The following is a 25,404-nucleotide window of genomic DNA, read 5'->3' on the forward strand; positions in this document are numbered from 1 at the left end:
GGATTAAGATACTAGGATTATATAATAAATTAAAACAAGGAAAATATGGTGAATGTATAGTTAAGGAGAATATGATGGAAGACATAATCAAGAAAGCACAGATTTCAGAGAAAGGGCTGGTTGGAGTAATATACAAAGAGATGATCAAAAATGAGGAATATATCATAAGAACATTACAAGATAAATGGCAAAAAGAAGGGGTACTTAAAAGACAAATAAGAGAGGACTTAAAAAGAGAGGCCAGGAAAATCAAAATAGAGAAGTACAAAGAAATGGAAAGGAAATGTATATGTAAATGGTACCGTACCCCAGCACAACTATCAAATATGATTAGCAGTAAAAGTTCAACATGTTGGTACTGTGGATTAAGCAAAAGATGGTACGCTCATATGTAGTGGGAATGTCTAAAGGCAAAAACATTTTGGGAACAAATAACGGAAAAAATGGAGAAAATATTTAGAATAGCACTTCAAGTAAATATGGAGTTGGTGTTGATGGGAATATTAGGTAACAATAAGATCAATGTAAAATATCAAGATTTATTCAGTGATGATTCTTGCAGGGAAGGCCGTAATAGCTTGGGGTTGAAAAGATGAAAAAAATGGAATATGGTAAATTGGAACAATTATTTGTTTGATCAGGTCCAATCAGAAATTATTGCAAATGTAACTTGTGAGGATAAGAAGGAAGATAAAATGAGGAAAATTATAGAGAAATGCTTGATATATTTGAAATGGATAAAAAGAGTCGAAGCCAATATAATTATATTGTACAGAGATGGGAAAAGCTGAGCTTATGGATGGAGTTAAAGTTCTAATGGAAATTGTGGTATGAGTTTGGGGAGGGAGGGGAAAAAAGAGTGAATAGAATGATGATATATCAAATAAGTAAGTAGATAATATAGAATGGAAGAGGGTGGAGACATGTGGTAATAGATAAACAATGTGTATGTATGTATTAAATGTACTAATTTACTCACAATACGAAATATAAGATAATATTTATCTATCTATATTTAAAAACAGCATACAAACAATATTGTTGTCAGAAGTGAAACCCCCCCCCCCCCCAAATCGTGGGAAAGGATGGGTGTCCATATGTGTCTGTGTATGAAGAAGTTATGTGCAAAAAATATATGAAATTCTGAAAAACAATACATATAAACAAATAAACAAACAAAATACAAAAAATGTTTACATACTTTCACAATCTTTTGTTCATCAGGAAGAACACTTTTGATTTATTTTTTATTCTGGCACACAACATGAAATAAGTAAATATTTACATCTCTACGCTAAGTTGTTCTTCCCACAAGACATTTTTTTTAAATAGAAGGAGCCTATACATATACATATTTCTTGGTCCAAATAGTGCTCTTTCTAATGCAGTAAATGGTTTCAGCATTTTTATTTTACATTCTAGAAAAATGAAGTCAAATGAAATCAAACAAACCCATTAAAATAGCACCATGATCTTGCAAAATAAAATGGTGAAAAGCAATTACGTTCACACTCAGGGTGCCTCTACAATGTAGAATGAATGCAGTTTGACACCATTTCAACTGTCATGGTTCAATGTTATGGAATCGTAGGCATTATCATTTTATAAGGTCTTTAGCCTTCTCTACCAAAGAGTGCTGGTTCTGTAACAAACTAGTCCCCAGGATCTCATAGCATTGAGCCATGGCCATTTAAATGGTGTCAAACTGCATTCATTCTACAGTGTAGATGCATCTTTCATGAGAAGACTCAAGTATTTTATTGGGTTAAATACACACAGCTTTATTCTAGTCTGGCAGCTAATGAAAGGAGAAGCAGCTATGAATGTGAAGAAAACATTAAGGAAATAAAAGGAAAGCAAGTTTATGGAGCTGATTCAGGTACCACTTTGACATGTTGAAAAATGAATTTAATCAGAAAAATCAGCCAAGGTTTCATTAATGCATTTCTTCAAACAGATTATTTATTATGTTTCCATTTGTGTGTGTGTGTGTGTTTTTTTAATAGAGGCAAAGAGTAAACTGATGGTTTTACGATTGCTCACTTCTAAACTTTGACAACTGTGTTTTCCAGTTCAACTTGTTCCAATGACTCAGGAGGTAAAATCTCATTATTAAGCTTCTTATTATTCTGCACCAAGATTAATTTTGTCCTAATGCATTAAAGTTTAAGTGCATGTATTCTCATTACTGGAGATGGCTTCTATCTTTTTCCCCTGACTAGTTGTATTTGCCTAATACTGACAGTAAATTTCATCTTCCTAATATTGCATTGATCTTCAGCGTTCACTGCTGCTGATTCAACAGACTAACTTTTTATTTCTATAATGAGATCATAACTCAAGCACTGGCTGCTGTTTAAATATGCAACTCCAGTGCTACAGAAATCAACACAAAGCTATCCCTCACTTCCAGAGATCTAGTCTGTCACATGTCATATTAATTCCTCCCACCTGCTTAAGTGGCATGGTTAAAATGATCTGGCATTTTAATATAAAAAGGTACTTGAATCTTACACATTTGGACAGCATTTCTGTCTCAGTGACTCACCAGAATCTCTGTGGCATGCCAATAAGATCTCTCAAAGGTGCTTTCTCTATGTCATATAAAAATGGAAATTGTTCTTCTTGCCAATTGTCTAGGACTTTGGTCATATATGCTGTTCATAATTTTCAATTTGGTGCCAGAAAAATATCCATTTTGGCCCCCTGTGGTGCAGCAGGATAAACTGCTGAGCTGCTGACCGAAAGGTAGGCAGTTCAAATCTGGGGAGTGGTGTGAGCTCCCGCTGTTAACCCCAGCTTTTGCCAATTTAAAAGTTTGAAAACATGCAAATGTGAGTAGATCAATAGGTACCTCTCCAGCGGGAAGGTAACGGCGCTCCATTCAGACATGCCAGCCACGTGACTTTGGAGGTGTCTACAGACAATGCCCACTCTTCGGCTTAGAAATGGAGATAAGCACCAATCCCCAGACTTGGACACAATTAGGCTTAATGTCAATGGAAAACCTTTACCTTTACCTAAGGCCTTTGAGGAGAGGCACTCCACAATTATGATGACATAGCAGGCAAGACCTACCAACATGTATTGGTCCCAATGGCAAGGCACCAAGGAGGGCCCATGTAATAAATCTCATTTCTTGGAGATTTACTATATATGCTTTTCCTAGCTATGCTTATATAGACTGGAAGCACCAAAATTGACATAAAACCAAAATGATGTTTATTTCCAAACACAAAATTGCAAGCAAACATGTTTCTTTACATACAGCTTCATTCCACTTCCCTTAAGATGGTATATCCTTCCTCATTTAATTTGCAAAAATTGGTTTATTTTAATTTGAAGACTTAAATGATTGCAAAACGCTCTTGGATAAAATGAAAATGAACCTTTGTCTGCATCCACTTTGCTATTGTTTCATTGTAACAATGCATTAAGGGAATGTGGTATTTGTTTTTAAAGCCACCTTTAAGGACAAAATCTCTCTAAATCATGGATACATGCCCGCTGATGATAGGAAAAACAACTTTTGGAGTTTCTCTTTGACGTTAATTTGATAATACAAAGTAATGTTGGGTGTAAGGGGAATCCAACAAAAATTATGTGTTTCATTACAAAATTTTAAAAGTCAAGTCGTAAAATCTATACAAGTTTTTGCTGAACTCTGAAAGCCAACTCCTAAACCCGCAGTTTAGACAACATCATTATTATGGCCAAAGTGAGAAAATTAGTATTGTTATATTATCCAGATGGGGGGCACAAGGGAGGGATAGACAGAGAAGGATAGTCCATTTTATGGGGGGGGAGGGGAACAGAAGGAGTTAAACCATTTATTTCTGTTTTTCTGTTATTTCCCCCCAACAATGTCATCTTCGAAAGAACCGTTTATGATATGGGGAAGGGGGGAGAAATAACTAGTGAAAATGGGGTAAATGGTTTTCCTTCTTCAACTCCCCCCCCCCCCGATAAAATGGATTATCCTTCTCTGTCTAGGTCCTCTTTTGGAGTCCGTCTAGATAACAGTACCAACATTTTTTTTCTAGAAGTCTTCATCAGCCTGGGTGAAATATAACAGTGATGGCAAACCAGAGTGTGTGGGGGTGGGGTGCGAGTGAGCAGTGGTAGGTGGACAAACGAATGGCATGGGTGGGATGGGAAAGCAGGAAGGTGAGTGAGCGAACAGGGGCAGATGAGCGAGTGGGCAACTAGAGGCAGGATGGCAAGTGAGCAGGGATTGGCTAGCGAGCGGGGGCAGATGAGCGAACGGGGGTGAGCACAGGGGAGTGGGTGAACAAGCAAGTGTGGTGAGGAGTAGTGGGCGAGTGAGCCAGCGAGCAGGGGTGGGATGGTGAGCAAAGGGCAGATGACAGCACACATGCCATAAGTTCACCACCACTGGAATATGAGGTAAAAAATTGATACTAATGAATTGAATTCTTTTAGTTTGGCCTGATGGAAACCTCCACCCCCTAATATAAATATTGTAATTATCACTTTCTTAAGCTAATGCTAGCAAGTGTATTATTAGTTTTGGGAAGCCAATTATGTTGCTGAACATAGGGAATGACTTTATGAATGACCACAAAGTATGATCTATTACAACATTCTGTGCCTACGGGCCCTTCCACACAGCCATATAACCCAGAATATCAAGGCAGAATAGCCCACAGTATCTTTTTTGAACTGGGGTATCTGAGTCCACACTGCCCTATATTCCAGTTCAAAGCAGATATTGTGGGATCTTCTGCCTTGATATTCTGGGATATAGGGCTGCGTGTAAGGCTCTCAGTTTAAAAAAAAAGCCACCAGTATATACTTATATGATTTGAACAAGAAAGGATTACCCCACAACACTGGCTCCATTAATGACAAAAATGTTGTCACCTCAAGACATCCACGTTAATTCAGAATAAATGTACAAAAGCCAAGTTTCAATAATACTCTGAGAAAGAACTGCCAAACACATGTAAACTATTCCAATCTGATGACTCCAAATGTCAAGGAACTAGTCATGTAATCCTTTTAATTTCATGCATAAGGGAAAACAACAAAATAGATGTGCCATCTTTCCAGCCTGAGAGATATTCTTCCCACAGCTGAGAAAAAGACATCTTTTAGTGAACATATCTGCAAATCTCTCCACCTTTAAAAAAAGTCTATTGTAGAAAGAGAAGGATAGTATTCAGTATGGTCTCATACTAAAATGCATGGAGAGAAAGCAGCAGACAAAGAATTCATTGGTGATTATGCCTTCTAAGAAGATAAATAGTGCAGTCCCATGCTGTGAGGGGAAAAAATCAATAACAGCAAACTGAAGCGTCATAAAGCAACAGAGTAGGAATATTTAAGAGCACTGTGTGTGCAGCTGATAGTACTAGACAACAAACTGACTCACAAAAAGAGGATTTTAAATCCCTGCCTTTCCCCATTGCCTTCTTAGCAATGGGGAGAAACGTACACACTATAGTTAACTCAGCATCCCCCAGATCCTTGTATCCTATAATGTAAAGGGGAAATATTCTTCAAAACAGCACTTTGTGCTGGCTAAAGCTGAGATAAATTTTTAGCAACCTCAGGAAAAGTACAGGTTGCTTACTTGTAACTGGAGTTTTTCAAGTGGTCACCTCTAATCTCATAAAAATGGGGTCATATGTATGTGTGCAGTGCATGGTTCAGAACCTTCTAGAGCTAATATGGTGAGATCTCCAGGCTTCAGAATATTGGAAAGGACTTATGATTTATCCTCTTGTGTCCCTCTTGCTTGGCTGATTGATGAATGTGTTGACCCAGGACTCCCTCTGGACTACATTTGTATGCTTTGGGTGGTTGCACCCATACAGTTATCCCGGGAACATTCATATTTTAAAAACGCAAATGTCCCCAGGCCCCCATCCACACACACATGCTTTCTGGGGTGGGTGTCCAGATGTTCTCCTGGAACTTTCCAGACACTGTCACCCCCTCCCCAAAAGACCCCCAAACTGCTTTGAAAAGTAAGAAAAAACTTACCAGGCCTCCATTGGTGGTCCAACAGCTCTTCTGGCATGTAACAATGATGTGCCAGGAGAGTTTGGGGGGGGGGGGGAGAGGAGCGTTTTAGCCCGGAAAATTGCAGGACCGCTGTCTGGACTACAGTCCAGATAGCTGAAGTAGTGGGTTTATCCTGTGCCTTACTGGAAGGTGCGGAATAAACCCAATATCAAATTAATTTGCCACAAACCAGGGTTTTCCTGGTTTGTGGTGAATTAATTCATGGTTTCCAGAAACGTTGTCTGTACAGCCCCCCTTTTAATGTGGAAAGTCCTGCATTAAAGAGTCTGTCTGGATGGGTTCTTGGCTGATTTACAAGAGGCTCTCCGGGCTGAACTCTGACAGCTGGGCAGAAGAACTCATAGAAGCTGTATTATAAGATCTTTTTTCTACTGTCCAATCAGGTACACCCAGGACCTGCTCCCCAAAGAGTGCCTAAAGGACATCATCATCTGTGTCTTTGCCAGGACGCTTGCAGCACAGTTGATCCACGGAGCCACACACTGCCCATCACACGACACACACTAACTTCTGTCAGGGCTCTGTTGGTCTACTGTGGTGCTATGCTCTGCCCAGAACACAGGAGGTTTCAGGTGTTCTGTAGGGAACAACGGGGCCAGCACGGAAGAAAGTCAAGTGGCAACACTTCCTCACTTGTGATGGGGAACCATTGCTATGGGTGAGGCAGGGCAAAGGGCGATGCAATTGCCCCATGGATTTGCCACGGAGGCTGGTGAATCAACCTGAGCACCCTTATCAATGTGATAATGTCTATAGTCTCACCTCTCAGTTTCTATGGGCCTGAAGTGCAAAGGTCTCACAATGACCATACACTTGTTCATTAAATCTTCTCCCAAGCAATGTAGGCACTAAGAATGGTCATCCTTTTCAGTGATCATACTGCCATAACCAGAACACTTCTTAAATGTGTCAACTGATACCATAACAAGAAGACATACAACTGTGAGGGCCAAAACATAATCAGAATTCAAATACCACATGAATAAAAAAAGTCCTGACACCAAGCAAAAATGCCTAACAAATCAAAATCTATTAAGGACAATATGAAATTCATATTAGAAAAATGAATCAGCAAAATGAAGGAGAAAGTTCTGAGAGGTTCCTAAGAGACTATTGCAATAGTAGACAAAAAAGAACTGAGAGTTTATGTGGGAAATGTGCCACTGTGGCGTATGGGGAGTGGATGGGGTTACCTTGCATAGAAGGTCTTGTATGATGCCTTGTGCAAGCACACATGAGACCGTCTGTGTAAGTCTCAAAGACCATGAAGAAGAAGGTAATGTTACCTCTGCTCTAAATGAAATACCTGGAAGATTTCAGCACTGATTGGATTTCAGCCCCGATTTGTAAGAGTCTTTAGAGATGGTCTCTTTTCTGTATGCTCACATTTTCATCCCTCTCCCCCAGTTGTACACCTGCTGTAAGATGGTTTGTTGGAGGTAAAAGTGCCAACAGAAAGTAACACAACTGCTGCTGCTGGAGAATATTGTGTTAAGACAGATCAGTCACTAAGCATTCTGAACGAGCCTAAATTTTAGCATATAGGGTGTAATCTTCGCATCTTTAAACAATATCTTACGTAATGAGAACACAGCTCATATATTTTCTTCTGTTTTTAATTTCTTTCACATTCTTCAATGGTATAATTTAAAGTACATCTGTCTCTCTGTTATGCTATAGATATCCATATGCTTGATGACAGAGTCACCAAACTTGGTATGTTATTTAATGGGAAGAAAATAAAGATTGATGTAAGTTTTTGGATATGATCTGTCAGCTATATCAGATGCTGTCCAAAATACATTTCGGATATCTGCATATTTTTTGCATATTTATGAACAGATTTTGACAAACTTCATAATTATGTTTATTTCTCAAAAATGTTCATGCACGTTTGGGACCAACTGGATTTTTTTCAAGAATATTGCTGGCTTTTTCCTGTTTTTCATGTGACATGGTGTGAAAAAGTTAAGGAAGACTGCAGTTGTCATCACAGAAACTTTGTTGCATTGAAATCATAAGGAAAATAATCAACATCAACCTGGAAATGCTGGGTCAATTTTTCATAGTTAAATAATGTTTTCTTCTCTTGAACTTTGTCAGCAAACTGTTTGTGACTCATTCGACTATCATGTTGACCCTTTTTTCTATCTGACTCTTTTTCTAGTGGTGTTTTACCACTTCAATGTCTTTAAAAAAATCAATTTCAGCATGAAAAGATACAAAGGACTCCTGTAACCTTATGTATTTGATGAAGTGGAATGGAATGCACAAAAGCTTATGTTGTAAATTGCTTTTTCTTAGTCTCAAAGTCGCTACGGGATTAATTTTATATCTTCTTCTTCTTTTTTCACTTTAGAAAGGATGCGCAACCTACTCTTTGTTAGAAATAACATTTTAATTAAAGTAAATATGGTATTCTTTTAAATGCTTTACAGATTGCAAAAATATCTTCTAAGCCCCATCTACACTGATCATTTAATGTAGTTTAAAGCTAGCTTCAAACTGCAGTGGCCAGGCTACAAACCCTCACAAAATGACATGAAAGAAAGCACATAATGCGCATCAGTGCTCTGTGGTTTGTAGATGGGTCTCAAACTAGTTCCAGGATTTCCTATGTAATTACTTGCACAGTGAAAACATTTTCTTTAATATCGGTTTGAAAATGCATTAAATGGGAAGGGGAACAGCAGATAGGGCCTTAGTCTACAAAATCTTATACCACCAATTCCTTTCTCTTGGTTAGTTTCGAAAGTGCTGTAAAAATTCCTTCCCATACTGATATTCCAGACGAATACAGCTATGTCTTTAAGTTTCACAGACAACTGTACTTATATAAATATAATTAAGTTTCTATTTTCCCAGCCAGAAAATTTCTCTTTTGCTTTTGGCTTCTTTTATATTCCCTGTTCAGCAAATGTGCATTTATGTATGTGCTTTTCCAATAGCTGCCAAAATATTCCTCCCTCATTCACTGCATGTTTAGCCAGCTGTAATTCTGCCACTATAAAGTTACACCAGAGATGGGATATGAAATGTTCTAATTTCCATCACTGTAGGGTAGAGATTCTGTGTTCTTTTCTGATTTGGACTTGTACAACTGCCACTGCTGATGCTGCCAGGAAAGCTTTCTTCATCTTGCAAACAAAGCTGAAGAAGCATCATTGCTCTTACCCGCCCAAGTTCTTTGTCTTCTAATGCCAGTACACCGGTGCTTTCGGTAAACAGCTTCACCTTCACTGCTGGAAGGGCATGCGTCGTGTTAAAGTCACCCTGAGTCCCCCAGCTGTGAAAACACAAGACAACAAAAGCATTAGAAAAGAAAGGAAGTCTGCAAACTCAGCACTCTCACCATGGAATAAAAAAAGGTTAATGCCAATATCACCAACTACCATAGGCATTTCAAGAAAAAGCAACAGGAGTGACATGGTGTTACTTAATTAAGGTGGTTTAAAAATGAGGACAACATGGAGCTTCCTCCTAAAAGCAAAGACAATAGTACCATATTATAATAATGCTAGAAAAATAAATAGCATATCTTTGTTAAACTGATTTTTTAAAAAGGAAACAATGCATTTAAATGTGTTAAGATTGCTATAAGATGGTCTAAATATTCTAAAGTATTTAGGTCAAATCCCATTTGAACATGGAAGCTAAGCCTAGTCAGCCTTATTCAGTCCTTGGATGAGAGACAACCCAACAGAGACCACGTGCTGTAGGCTATGTTTCAGAGGAACTAGCAAAACCATTTCTAAGTAAGATAACCTTGTGAAATTCATGAGATCACCATAGGATGACAGATTACTTGAAGGCTTACAAGACCACTACCCTACTTTATTAATGAGAAACAAGAAAGAGTATGTGAGAGCTTGCAGTCAATCAACAGAACTCATAGAGCACAAGGAGAATATATTTTTTCTAAATTCCAACACAAAGGAACATTGTGAATGTAAATATAGCAATGCACACAGAAGTATATCAATATACTGTTATAATAATTTTACTTTTAAAAAAAGGTTTTTGATTTCTCCTAAAACCTAAAGGGACAGGATTCAACTAAACATCTGATGAAACTTTGGAAGGGAGATGTTGGTATGTGGAGTATTGCAACTCCATCAAATGTATATATGTTGGTGACAGAATATTAACCAGACTTTGTCTGGAAAAAATCTATGAAGTAGAAGGTTGTCTTTTAGATAACCTGGTCCTAAACTGTTTGGGGCTTTAAGGTTTATCACCACTACTCTCAATTGCTCATGAAAACAAACAGAAAGTCTGTATCGATAAAATAAGTGGTGGTGAATAAGTGGTTTATTGAACTGTATGATGCAGAATAAAATTTAATAAATAAAACATTCCTAATGCTAAAGAAATACAATTACAGAAATGATACCATACATCCTACAAAACAATAGAGAAAAATAAAATAATTAAAAATAGAGAAAAACTGAAAAATAAGAAACAAGAAAGAATAAAAGTGACTGCCAATCTTTTCCACAGCTGCTATACCCAAATCCTAATTAAGCATCCTCTACCTTTAAAAAGCAAAACATATATTTCTTTCTATAATCTATAAATTTGATTAGTACACATATAAAACAAATTATACAATATTAAATATTTTCCATCAGAAAGTTAATAAAGAGTTAATTCTCTGATATCTATGTATTAATCATTGATGATAATAATCACTTCTAAAAATACAAAATTCTTCAAAACTCTAGTAATCCTAAGAAATTGTTATTTAAATAACAAAAATTAATATTTAAACATATATCTATTATCCATTATTCCTATGCCATTACTCCGATTTCTATGGCTTAAATCCATTAACCCCATTATATATTTCCAGTTTTCTCCAAAATGTAATCCCAACATAAAACTTCATATAGTATTTTAAAAATCAAAACTTTTCTCCTTTTGAATCCAGCAGTAAAGTATTAATCATCTCCAAAACTCAAGTGTGAAAAAAATCCTACATCAAACTGCCATCATTTCAACGCCTCATCTTGCTTGAATGTCTCTATACCAGCAGAAAACTTCCAGAACAGTCACAGAAAAGCATGTTGCAAATCTCTGGTCTAGATGTGATGGTTTTGACTTATAAAGCCCTATATCAGTGGTTCTCCACCTGTGGTTCTCCAGATGTTTTGGCCTTCAACTCCTAGAATTCCTAACAGTTAGTAAACTGGCTGGGATTTTTGGGAGTTGTAGGCCAAAACACCTGGGAACCCACAGGTTGAGATGGTATGTGTCCAGATTATTTGAAGGACTGTATCTCTCTTTATGAATCTACCAGGACAGTACAATAATCTGGAGAGGGCCTTCTCTCTGTCCCACCAACCTCTCAAGCTCATTTGGTGGAAACAAAAGAGAGGGTCTTTTCGCTGGCTGCTCCCAGACTCTGGTTTAATTGTTTTTTTAATTTTCATATTTAATACATGGTTTTAATTTGCATTGTTTTATTATTATTGTTAGACACCTTGAGTCCCCATATTTGAAGAAAGGCAGGATAAAAATAAAGTAGGTAAATAAAAAGTAAATACATGACAATGTAACATTTTTAAAATGTAAATTTACTTTATCCTAAGTAGCGACTATACTAGGAAAATATAACTTGGAATACACATACAGAGACACATAGCCGTGTATAAAGATTGGCTTATTTATTCACTGCTTGCTTGCAAGGTTTTCTCAGAGGAAGGCTACTTAGGTGGTCAAATTCAGAACTTTCCCTGTTGCATAGGAGATATTAAATTTAACAATTCATAGCAGGCGTTCTCTGTCTAGTTCGAGAGCAAGAAAGTGAGGAAGACGGAGGGCATGGATACTTTTTATTATGACGGTGATAGATTTTCAATAATTTTCACAGTTCATTTAATTTTGTTTCTTGAACTTTCATGCTGTGCTACTTTCTTTTTAAACAAATGGCATATTCGCTCTCATGAAAGTAGGCAATTCTCTTCTCTCCTCATCTCTCACTTAATGAAACTCACACAGAGCTCAATAAATTCTAGGAAAACAACCTTAATATTTCCATTTTGTGGAAAGAGGGACCATAAGAACAGCAATTTTGTCAATCCATTTGCTGTGTTGTTTGTTGCTTTCTCTATACCGACCAGCAGATCATAAAGGAAAATGGGCAAATAGAATTGGCAGGGCTACCAGCATTGCCTGTTTGCTCAGTAGGAAGGAGTAATGAATAAAATAGTGAAGAATACAATCTAAACCAAGGGTCTCCAAACTTTTTAAGCAGAGGGCTGGTTCATGATCTCTCTGACTATTAGGGGGCCAGACTATAATTTGAAGAAATATGAACAAATTCCTATGCACATTGCACATCTTATTTGTAGTACAAAAAAAAGGAAAGAACAATGAAATATTAAAAATGAACAATTATAACCAACATTTTGGCTGATGAGATAGGTTAATCAAGATTGTGGTTGTTGTGTGCCTTCAAGTCATTTCAGACTTAGGGTGACCCTGTCTAAACTTTAGGGTGGTGGCCAGAAAAAGGACCTTCGAAGGCTGCATTCAACCCACAGGCCTTTGTTTTGGTCTAACCTATATACTCAAGTATAAGTCTAGAAATGTAGTTGAAATTCAACCCAGATAACTGTGTTGACTTATCCACAGATCAATGTGCAGACTGTACTTTAGCTCTTATAAAAAAGGAACAGTTTCCTTCTCTGAGTGGAATGGTAAAATCAATTTATATCTTCCAGTAAGAAAAACCATGGCAGCTAGACTAGTTACAGGAATATCTAACAGTGAGCATATTATATCTATACTAAAGACACTCTACTGGTTGCCAATTTGTTTCCTGGCAAAGTACAAAATGTTGTTTTTGACCTTTAAATCTCTACATGGTTTGGGCCCAGGCTACCTACAGGATAGCCTTCTTCCATATAATCTTCCCCTTAGAATACTTAGGTCCTTTGAGGGACACTTACTCCAGCCAGTCAAAACCAGACTGATAACTGTCCTGTCAGGTGAGATTCGACAGCAAAATAAGCTATCAGAATTTAAAACACAACCAAAAACCCATCCCTTCTAGCAGGCCTACCCAGTCAATTTTAAACCATGAGTTTTAAAATTGCATTCTCTGTGTATTTTAATATATGTAACTGTATCGGAGCCCCCAGTGGCGCAGCGGATTAAACCAGTGAACTGCAGAACTTGCTGACCGAAAGGTTGGCAGTTCACATCTGGGGAACAAGGAGAACTCCTGATGTTAGCCCCAGCTTCTGCCAACCTAGCCATTCGAAAACATGTAAATGTGAGTAGATCGATAGGTACTGCTTCGGCGGGAAGATAATGGCGCTCCATGCAGTCATGCCGGCCACATGACCTAGGAGGCGTCTACGGACAACGCTGGCTCTTCGGCTTAGAAATGGAGATGAGCACCAACCCCCAGGAGTCGGACACAACTAGACCTAATGTCAGGGGAAAACCTTTACCTTTACCTAACTGTATTGTGTTTTAATCCTTGCACAATGTATTTTAATATATGTATTAGTGATGGTGTGTTTTAATGTATGCATTTTATGGTGATGTGTTTTAATTGTGTTATGCCCCATCCTGAGCCATGAAGAGATGCAGGAAACAAATAAAAATTATGATTATGACGATGAATGCATAGAATTTGTTTCATCTCTATTGCTGTGACACATAAAGACAATGTAGGTTAGCATATGACCACCAAAACAACAGCAGAAACAACGACAGGGATATATGCTTTATCTTATTGTTCCAAAATCTCTTAAACATATTTTTTAAAATGTAAAACTTCTGATGCCTTATAGAACACAAGTAATTTGTATTCTGGAAATTTCCAGAAGTGTTGACTGAATGAAAAAGAAGACATTTTCAAAGCTCTCCTAGTTCTCTTTGAACTGGAAAATCCTGACATTGTTTATGTTGAATTGCAGCATGGGTCAAATGTTGAAGCGTTGGCTTTTTGAATATAATTCTTGAGGCCCAGTTTTTTACAACATAGGGAATAGAGTGTAAGTAGTACTGTGCATTCAGACTGCTTGTATTTAATCGAAAGTTGATGGCTGTGGATACAAGCAGGCATGTAAACCCAAACACAGATGGTGAAACTAATTTTAGGTCTACCAGAAAAGACAGCATGGCTTCAGGGGGTTTGTTTCCTTGACAATATCTCACTGTATGCTTCTTAATTGATAGAATATTGTTGTTTCCTTGATTGGCTGCCAACTTTCCTCTCAGAATTAGGTATTTCCTTCTTATGACATTTTTCAACAAGGCGTGTATAACAGGGGTCTTAGTTAAGCTTATTGATCTGTGCATGCATGACAAACAACACCCAGACTTCAACTCAAAGTGACACATTAAAGAAATCACAGGCAGTTTGAATTTATTCAGTTCCCATGCCACATCTTTACAAATAATAAAATCACACATTTTGTGTGTCAAACACAAGCATTTATCATCCAGAATGAAAGAAAATACTTAATTTGTAAGGGTATGTAAGCCTTCCCCTTTATTTATTTTCACAAACACTTGTATCTTCACAGGCATTGTTGATTACAACTTTGTTGTTGTATGTAAAAATGAAAATACAGGATTTTCATAAGAAACTTAAAATTGCAATTCCTTAAACATTATTCTGCACCACTTTTGTGTATCACTTGTGTAACTGATTCATCCATACATTGTCCTCCCATTCATATGAATGAGTCTAAGGGCGCTTCCAGATAGCACCAAATTGTGGGTTTTGGTCAGGGGCAAAAAAATCTGGGACCTGAGAAGAGGTTCACAAACAGACGTGTTGGTCCCGGGATTTCTGCTTCCGTCATCCACACTTGCTGCTTTGTAGTGGGATTTTGCAGCCCTCAAGATGGCCACTGTGAGACATTCACTGGAAATTTCGGCATTTTTTTAAAAAATCTTAAGATGCGAATATGTGAATCATTGTATAAGTACCGTTCCTGGGTTATAGAGGGTGCGTGGCCATCTGTGTAGACAGATTTGATTGTGTACTTGTGGCTTGGAACAACAGGGTGATGTTCCTGGGTTATACATGTTTGTTCCTCATTGCTATTATTGTGAAAAGATGTAGGACGTTGACTAGAGGGTGACAACCTGGTCCTGGCAAGAGAAACGTTACCCTCCACACATTTAATGACGTTTCTGGTAAATAAACAAAGTTTATGGAGTAGGACCTCTACTTCCCAAATCAGGACTACACAATCAAACAGGAACACATATTTTCAAGCCAGGAACAGAACTTTGCTATTATTGTCACTTTTTAGAGGCTGCGTGGCCATCTGTACAGACAGAATTTGTTGTGTATTTGTACTTGAGAACTACGGAGTGCTGTTCCTGGGTTATACATGTCTGTTCCTCATTGCTTTTATCATAAAAAAACAGGGAAAATTGATTACATGGCAAAACCTTTGTTTGTATGTTAGAAATTCATTAAACTTGTGGAGGATGAAGTTTCTCTTGCCAGGATAAAGTTTTCGCCCTCTAGTCAACTGTTGCAATATTTTTAAGATACAGTACAACCAATCAGGAACCAACATGTATAACTCAGGAACAAACAAACATAACAAATCCTGTATTTTCTGAGTGTAGGGACACACAGAGATTCAAATATCCACATTTTTCTGCTAAAACCGGGATATTCCCGCAACTGAAAAATCTCACATTTTCAGTACTTTGTAGCAATTCCACCTGTGTTTTCAGGGGACGTAATTTGGCCACCTGTCATTTTGAACCGGAAGCTCCTGGGATAAAGGTACTGTGTGGATGGGCTCAAAATTTTGCAATATTCCTGGATTAAGATCCACATATCTAGGTGTGGTATTTGTTTTTCATCACAATGCTCCTCATTTTCAATGCTATTAAAATTATAGATCTCAATTATGTATGAATCCCTATTAAAGAAGATGGACCATTAAAATTATGCAAATACAGTTGCATAGATCTTTGGCTTGTAAGCAAGCACTGACATATTGGACACTGACACTCTGACTGCATCTATACTGTGGAATGAATGCAGTTTGTGACTACTTTAACTGCCATGACTTGATGTTATGAAATCATGGGAGTTATAATTTTGCAAGGTCTTTAGCCTTCTCTTCCAAGGAATGCTGGTGCCTCATTAAACTACAAAATACAGGATTGCACAGCATTGAAACATATCAGTCACTGGGCTCCAACTGCATTAATTCCACAGCGTAAATGAGCCCTCTTGTGTGGTGAACATCCTTCCAGACCATCCAATGGCAGGGTCAGGCATGGAAACCATACCAACAAATGAACCAAGGAGATAAGCTATAATGAAAATTTTTCAAAGAGTAAAATCTTACTTTAAGTTTTCATTAAAAGATGGTACATAAGTATTAACTACATAATACAAAACAAATGTGTGGCTTGAGCAAATCGGTGTGAAATAATGACCCATAGCATTAAGTTGTTGCATGGGCAAAACAAGAGCAGGATTGTAAAGCACTCTATAAAAAAATCAATATATTGTGTATTAATACTAGGCATGGTATTAATACCATACTTGAAGATAGAAAGATAGCCATTAGAGGGCAGCAGCATCATGGAAAATTCTGCAAGATGTAGCTACTACTTGAGTATCCCTTATCCGAAATGTTTGGGAACAGAAGTATTGGGATTTTGGAGTACCTGTATTTGCATATATGTCCATAATGAGCTATCTTGGAGATGAGATCCAACATACAATTTACATGCACTTTATACACATAGCCTGATGGTAATTTTATACACAGTTAAAATATTTTTGTGCATTGAACCAACAGAAAAAAGGTACCACTTTCTCAGGATTTTGAATTCTGCATAAGGGTTGCACAACATGTATATGCAGCTCACATTCAGCCTATACTAAACTGAGATAATATGACAGAAGAATTGCTACCCACAATATAAATGTTCATACAATTATTTCAGAATTGCTTTTGGCAAATACGTTTTGTAGAAATCACTGTCTGCAGCCAGTCTCAATGAAGTTGCAAGATAATGATTCCTTCTGTATAGAAAGGCACAGTTGCCTAGGCACTGTAATTAAGGCTTTGTTATCTATGGGTCCCATGGGTGGCCTACAGCAGTTTTTACACATTCTCTCTGATATACAGCAGTTTTGTGCTCGATGTCTAACAATGAAATCAAAGTTATGGAATTATATACAGTTTATGAGCTTTTTTCATTTCTAAGCAGATCTATAGATTTTTAACGATTCCACTAGCACAAGTGAAGAGGAGAAATATATCTGATGCTAATGTTCACATGCTCATCTACCAAAACTAAGAATGAATCCCACATTTTAGCCTGAAAATATTTTGTAAAAAACACAGAGATTTGTACAATTTAGGACATATCTGCATGGGCCATATAACCTGGGGAAGGTGAGAATCAGATTCACCCCCTGCTACCCAGCTAGTTTTGATCATGAATTTTAAACTCGTGTCCTGTTTTAATCTCTGTTCTATGTATTTTAATATGTGTTTTATAGAAATATGTTTTAACTATGTATCATTTTTAAAAATATATTTAATATGTGTATTTACAGAATATTTACAATGTTCATGTGTTTTAACTATGCTGTAACTCATCTTGAGCCACAAGGAAAGGTGGATAAGAAATAATAATAATAATAATAATAATAATAATAATAATAATAATAATAATAATAATAAGGGTGAACTTTTAATGAAAAATCACAAAAAACCTGCTTGCTCCTTTTGTGTTGCCCCTCACCACCGGGATTTTGTGTGTGTGTGTGTGTGTGTGTGTGTGTGTGTGTGTGTGTGATGACCCATGGGCCTTGTAGTCCTGCTCAGGACATTGTAATTCCTGATGAAGATGAAAACTTGGGTTTTTTACCTTCCCAGTCTGAACTGGATTCCTCTCAGCCAGATCTTTCCCAGGCAGATCTGGGAACCTTGCACCTGCAAGAAAGTTGTCTCCCAGAAGTATGTCAAACAAGCCCAGAGCCTACTTCTCCCGTATTCTTGCGCCGGGAGTTTTGTAAACAACAGAGAAGTTTGGATTCAGCTTCGCGCAGGAGTGCGAGGATTGCAGCTAAGAATGTGGCCAATTAAGACTGCTTCTCGTGAGAATCTTTGGGGAGTCTCACATCTGGTCTCAGAGTTAGCTTTCGGTTCTGATTCCCAGAGAACTGCTTCGGCGGGAAGCTAGACTCTATTTAGGTGTTTTACCCGCGTAGTAACTTCGCGGAGTCAATTCGTCAGCCTACGGAGCGAGTTGTGTCTGGACAGCGCGCTCCGGTTCAAGCCTCGCTCCTGCTCAAGCCTTGCCTTGCTATCCAGCCTTCGCCTTGCTTCCCAGCCTTTGTTTATCTACGGACTTTGCCTTGTTTCCCAGGATCAATCCTTGCCTTGTTCCACGGATTTATCAAGTTATTCCACGGACCTTGTTCTTGTTCTTAGTTGCCTTGTTCCACGTTCAAGCCTTGTTTCAAGTACCAAGTTATCTCCTAGCCTCGCTCAAGTTTCATGGACTAAAGGACCTTGTCATCTCCCCTCACTTTGCTTGGCAAAGTGAGTGTTTCGGTTATTGGATTACAACTTTGGACCTTAATATTTCTTATTGGACATTGCTTTTTTGGACTAATTCTGACCTTTCCTGAAAGGTCTAATTCTGGACTATTTTCTACACTTGTTTTTATTAACTTTATATATTCCTACAATAAAGATATTAGATAGATTCTGGCCTCTGTGTATGGTTATTGGTGCTCTGCAGCCTGGGTCGTGACAGTTTGACTCCGCCACCCTAAGCACCAATTAACCTCGGCCAGAATGTCTACCGGAGTCGTACCTGGGCCGAGCGGCCAGCCGATTACCTACACCATCGACAAGGAAGAGGTGGACCGAATCCGTGATAAGCTCAATGCACAGGATGGAGAAATAAGGGGTTTGAAGGAACGCGGAGTTCGTCTTCCGGCCATGGCGTTGCCAACCAAGTTTACTGGAGAAGCTTCTAAGGTTCATGTCTTCCGTCGCCAATGTCAAGCTTATCTGGAGGCCCGTGCTGCCGAGTTTCCCCAAGAAGACATCAAAGTGGCATGGGTTTACAGTCTTCTAGACGGGCCAGCGGCCAGCTGGGCGACGGCACTGTTCGACCAAGCCTCTCCACACCTAAGATCAGCGCAACACTTCTTGGACCACCTCAAGGAGACTTGGGGAATCGAGGACAATTTGGAGGCAGCCGGTCACAAACTCCGTCGCCTTTTCCAAGGAGACAGACCTATGTCTCAGTATATAGCCGAGTTCCGAGTGCTGGCCCACAACACCGGCTGGAACGATGTAGCCCTCAGGGGACAATTCCGGGAGGGTCTCAACATTGAAATGCTGGAAGAAATCTCCAAGGTGGATCCTCCCCAGACCCTCGAGGCACTCATTGATCAATGTTTACGGGCTGAAGTCATGATTGCCAACAGGAAACAGTGGGTTCGAGGCCAGGGCAGTAGAGCCGGGGCAAAACCCCCCGCTCCCGCCAGCGTTCAGCCACGTCCGGTGTGGAGACCCCCACCGCCAACCCCATACCCCAGAGGAGGCGAGGAGGTGCCGATGCAGTTGGGCAATGTGCGTCCCAGACTAGATGCCGCCGAGAAGGCCCGTCGTCAACGCTTAAACCTCTGCTGGTACTGCGGGAACGGGGGCCATTTCGCCAGAGAGTGCCCAGCCAAAGGGAAGCCTGCCGCCCGTCTTGCGGCGGCGTCCTCCACGGAGACGAAGGCGTCTGAGCCGACTGGCACACAGCCGGCGGGGGAAGCCAACGACCGGGTGTAGAGGGGCTCGCCAACCCGGTCAAAAAATCCATCCAAGAGCCGCCAACCGGGGTCCTGTTCCTTCTCGTGGTCACATTATGGTCAGCAAAAAGGGGACCCGTCATGATCCACGCCATGATAGACTCTGGAGCTACCAACAATTTCATCGATAGAGAGTATGCCGACTCTCTGGGATTACAATATCATGATTTCAAGAATGCCCGTGTGGTGCAAGCCATAGACGGCCGTCCCCTCAAGACGGGCCCCGTAAGTCAGTGGTCGGAACCCACCAGGATGTGGATAAGGGAACATATGGAAGAGATTTCCTTCTTTGTTACCGAGGTCCCCCATTTCCCTGTGATTTTGGGAATTCCATGGCTGACTCTCCACGACCCTAACATCTCCTGGTCCAACAGAGAACTGCAGTTTGCTTCACCGTACTGCCAAAACCATTGCCTCGTAGCCAAGGTATGCCATGCCACAGACACCGAGCCCATCATCACCTTGCCAAAGAAGTACTCCGAGTATTGGGATGTATTCAATGAGAAAGAAGCCGAAAAATTACCCCCACATAGACCTTATGACTGTGCCATTGACTTGGTGGAGGGGGCCCCGATCCCGCGAGGGCATCTCTACTCCCTGACTGAACCAGAGCAAGAAGCTCTCAGGGAATTCCTAGAGACAAACCTTCGCAAGGGATTCATCAGACCCTCTCAATCCCCAGCCGCCTCCCCAGTGATGTTTGTGAAGAAGAAGTCAGGGGAACTACGCTTGGTGGTGGACTACAGAGCATTGAACAATATCACCAAGCGGAACAGCTATCCCCTGCCTTTAATCTCGGATCTACTGGATCGGCTTCGAGGAGCCAAGGTTTACACCAAGCTGGATCTTCGGGGGGCTTACAACTTAGTTCGCATCAGGGAAGGGGACGAGTGGAAGACCGCCTTCCAGACCAAATTCGGATTATTTGAGTCCCGAGTTATGAATTTCGGTTTATGCGGAGCCCCCGCAACGTTCCAGCATTTTGTCAATGACATTTTTCAGGACTATCTAGACAGGTTCTTGATAATCTACCTGGACGATTTTTTGGTGTTTTCCAGATCACAATCAGAACATGAGAACCACGTCAAAATGGTGTTACAACGATTGCGGGATCATGGACTTTATGCCAAGCTGGAAAAATGCGCTTTTGATCTACAAGAGGTAGATTTCCTTGGTTACCGCATCTCGCCTCTAGGGCTTTCCATGGATCCAGCCAAAGTTTCAGCAGTATTGGAATGGCGGGCGCCAACTAACAAGAAAGAGGTGCAGCGTTTCTTGGGGTTCGCGAACTACTACCGCAAGTTCATTCCAGATTTTGCCCGCTGGTCCGACCCCATCACTAGCTGCATCCGTGGAAAGCAGCCTTTCCGCTGGACTGATCAAGCAGAGAAAGGGTTCCAGCAACTAAAGAAACTATTCACCTCCCAGCCAATTCTACAGCACCCAAATCCTGGAACCCCTTTTGTGGTGCAAGCGGACGCCTCTGATGTGGCAATTGGGGCTGTACTCTTACAACCGGTGGGAGATCACCTCCACCCCTGTGCCTTTTATTCTCGTCAACTAACCACACCAGAGAGGAATTACACCATTTGGGAAAAAGAACTACTGGCCATAAAGGCAGCCTTTGAAACTTGGAGACATTGGCTAGAAGGGGCCAAATTTCCCATTGAAGTCCACACTGATCATCGTAATCTAGAACATCTAAGAACTGCCCGCAAACTAAATCAGAGGCAGCAACGTTGGGCTTTATTCTTTGAACGTTTCAACTTCCAGATCCATTATGTGACCCCAGCCCAAACCAAGCAAGCAGACGCCCTGTCACGTAAACCGGAATACGCTGCAGGACGCAAGGAGACCTTTGAATCCCAACTGCTACAACCTGAGAACTTTGCCACGCTCACGGTGGGGAACACCAAATCCATTCCCATTGGTTCAACTTCCCCTACTCCAGGACCCATCTGTGCTCAAGAAATCAGGGCTAGTCAGCAAGCAGATGCCTGGGCGCAGGACCAACTTCGCCAAGGTCTGCATTTCCCCTTTTCGCTTAAAGATGGGCTGCTCTGCTATAGAAATCATGTTTATATCCCACCCGGACCGGGCAGGGAAAAAGCGCTTCGTCTGTGTCATGACTGCAAACCAGCAGGACACTTCGGACTATTTAAAACTATGCATTTGATCCTAAGGGATTTTTGGTGGCCCAAGATCCGCAAGGATGTGGAAAAATATGTCAACACCTGCCCAGTATGCCAGCGCTCCAAGATACGAAGGGAGAAGCCCTCAGGGCTTTTACACCCCCTTCCTACCCCATCTCGCCCATGGGAAATAATTTCCGCGGATTTCATCACTGACCTACCACCTTCCTGTGGATTCACCACGATTTTGGTGGTGGTGGACCTATTCACCAAGTTAGCCCATTTCATTCCCTGTGAAGGCCTCCCCACGGCCAAAGAAACTGCGGATCTATTTCTTCAACATGTTTTCAGACTACATGGATTGCCCAAGAGTTTAGTCACAGACCGTGGTTCTCAATTCACCTCTCGTTTTTGGAAGGCACTACAAAAACTATTGGGCATAGACTCTCGCTTATCTTCAGCTCATCATCCCCAAACAGATGGGCAAACGGAGCGCACCAATGCCACTTTGGAGCAGTATCTTCGCTGTTATGTAAACTATCAACAGGACAATTGGGCTTCTCTGTTACCACTGTCTGAGTTTGCCTACAACAATGGAGTTCAAGCTTCTACAAAAGAAACGCCGTTCTTTGCAAACTACGGCTTCCATCCACGTTTCTTTCCCCCTGTCATTGAAACTTCAGAGGTTCCCGCAGCAGAGGATTGGCTGCAGGAACTCACAGCGGTGCAACAACTTTTGCTCCAGCAACTGGACCAAGCCAAGGAGGACTATAAACGCCACGCTGACAAACATCGCCAGCCGGGCCCCGAAATCAAGGTAGGAGATCGGGTTTTTCTGTCCACTCGCTTCCTGCCCTCCCACCGCCCTTGCCGGAAGTTAGATGCCCGTTTCATTGGTCCCTATCCAGTGGTGGCGCAACTTAACCCCGTGACTTTCAAACTCCAACTTCCGCGTTCAATGCGCATTCACCCAGTGTTTCACCGTTCCCTGCTCCTTCCGGCGGATGGTGTGCGACCTGATACAGACCAACCGGCCCCCCCTCCTGTTTTGATGAATGGGGAGGAGGAGTTCGAGGTTGAGGACATTTTGGATTCTCGCTTTCACCGCCGCCGCCTACAATATCTCATTGACTGGGTGGGTTTTGGCCCTGAGGAACGCTCTTGGGAAGACGCCTCCACAGTCCATGCTCCTGATCTAACCCGTCGCTTTCATCAGACCTATCCCACCAAACCGCGACCTCGCGCCTCGGGGAGAGGGCCCCAGTTTGGGAGGGGCCTTGAGGAGGGGGATAGTGTGATGACCCATGGGCCTTGTAGTCCTGCTCAGGACATTGTAATTCCTGATGAAGATGAAAACTTGGGTTTTTTACCTTCCCAGTCTGAACTGGATTCCTCTCAGCCAGATCTTTCCCAGGCAGATCTGGGAACCTTGCACCTGCAAGAAAGTTGTCTCCCAGAAGTATGTCAAACAAGCCCAGAGCCTACTTCTCCCGTATTCTTGCGCCGGGAGTTTTGTAAACAACAGAGAAGTTTGGATTCAGCTTCGCGCAGGAGTGCGAGGATTGCAGCTAAGAATGTGGCCAATTAAGACTGCTTCTCGTGAGAATCTTTGGGGAGTCTCACATCTGGTCTCAGAGTTAGCTTTCGGTTCTGATTCCCAGAGAACTGCTTCGGCGGGAAGCTAGACTCTATTTAGGTGTTTTACCCGCGTAGTAACTTCGCGGAGTCAATTCGTCAGCCTACGGAGCGAGTTGTGTCTGGACAGCGCGCTCCGGTTCAAGCCTCGCTCCTGCTCAAGCCTTGCCTTGCTATCCAGCCTTCGCCTTGCTTCCCAGCCTTTGTTTATCTACGGACTTTGCCTTGTTTCCCAGGATCAATCCTTGCCTTGTTCCACGGATTTATCAAGTTATTCCACGGACCTTGTTCTTGTTCTTAGTTGCCTTGTTCCACGTTCAAGCCTTGTTTCAAGTACCAAGTTATTTCCTAGCCTCGCTCAAGTTTCATGGACTAAAGGACCTTGTCATCTCCCCTCACTTTGCTTGGCAAAGTGAGTGTTTCGGTTATTGGATTACAACTTTGGACCTTAATATTTCTTATTGGACATTGCTTTTTTGGACTAATTCTGACCTTTCCTGAAAGGTCTAATTCTGGACTATTTTCTACACTTGTTTTTATTAACTTTATATATTCCTACAATAAAGATATTAGATAGATTCTGGCCTCTGTGTATGGTTATTGGTGCTCTGCAGCCTGGGTCGTGACAGTGTGTGTTAGACCCTCCGCTGGCTGTACCTTCCTCCCCAAAAACATTAACAACTGATTGTGTTGTGTCTTTGAAATTGACTCTAATACTTGTCTTTTCTGTGTGTGTGTGTGTGTGCACATGCGCATGCACACTCCCTTCTGTTATCTCTCACAAGAAATAGTGTTCTCTCACTCACAAAGAGTGTTTTTCTAATAAGAGGACAATGTTTGTTTGCTGCTGCTGCTGGCCTCTTCCAGTATGTTTTGTGAGAATAAGAAATGCAAAAGATTTGGAAGAAGTTGTTTGCTGTTGTTTTTATTAGTAAAGAAGAAAGTGTAATAGTGAGGCATTGGGTTTTGTAATGTGAAAGTGCACCTTTGACATTTGGCAGGAAGGAGTGGTGCCCAGCTGCTTCTCCAGGGCAAGGCTAGCGAGGGGATACCTTTTTGGGAATTTTTTAAAGGAGATTTTATTTCTAAAAAGAAAAGAAATTCCTAAAAATCAGGAGATGACCCAAATGTTATGAAACTTGGCGAGTTAACAGTGCCTGATGTGTCATCCAAGTGTGGTCATTTTCATCCGAATAGCCCTAAAAATGACAGGAAGGGGAGCCCAGGAAGACTCTCCATTGCCGCCAATGTGCTGGATCTAGCCACATTTTTTGGCTGCTTGAAAATGGCTATTCGGCTACCTGCCTGTTTTCGGGAGGTGTGCGTAAACGGATCCGGGAGTCTCCCAAAATTTGGCCAGCAGAAACAAATCGAGGTTCAGCCAAAATGCACAAGTCAGTTATCAGTTATTTCAAGATGGCTATTATATCACATCTTTATACTGTTGAATTTATGCAGTTTAACAGCACTTTAATTGTTTTGGTGTACTATTATGTAATCATGGGAGTTGTAGTTTAATGAGGCACCAGCACTCTTTGACAAAGACCTAGTTAAGCTACAATTCCCATAATTCCAAAGCCTTGAGCCATGGCAGTGGTGTCAACTGCATTAACTCTGCAACGTAGATATACCTCATACTAAGTCACTCCCCACAGCATTAGGTTACCTTGGCCTCCCTTTTCTAGGTACATTCCAGCTTGTAAATATCCTTCTTAAACCCTAGTCATCACAATTATAGTCAACACTCAAATCACT

General features: G+C 40.8%; 1 protein-coding gene across 18 annotated transcripts in view; it reads right to left on the reverse strand.

Annotated features, from left to right (window-relative positions):
- The window catches only part of cadps (calcium dependent secretion activator), a 445,008-nt gene that overhangs the window by 207,193 nt on the left and 212,411 nt on the right, over positions 1–25,404 (reverse strand). For all 18 annotated transcript variants that reach the window (XM_062969670.1, XM_062969676.1, XM_062969674.1 and 15 more), the window contains exon 7: positions 9,226–9,337. In XM_062969670.1, coding sequence (XP_062825740.1) covers positions 9,226–9,337 — 112 coding nt within the window. The remainder of the gene's footprint in view (positions 1–9,225; positions 9,338–25,404) is intronic.

This window comes from Anolis carolinensis, chromosome 2 (assembly GCF_035594765.1).
Source record: "Anolis carolinensis isolate JA03-04 chromosome 2, rAnoCar3.1.pri, whole genome shotgun sequence".
NCBI classification, from domain to species: Eukaryota; Metazoa; Chordata; class Lepidosauria; order Squamata; family Dactyloidae; genus Anolis; species Anolis carolinensis.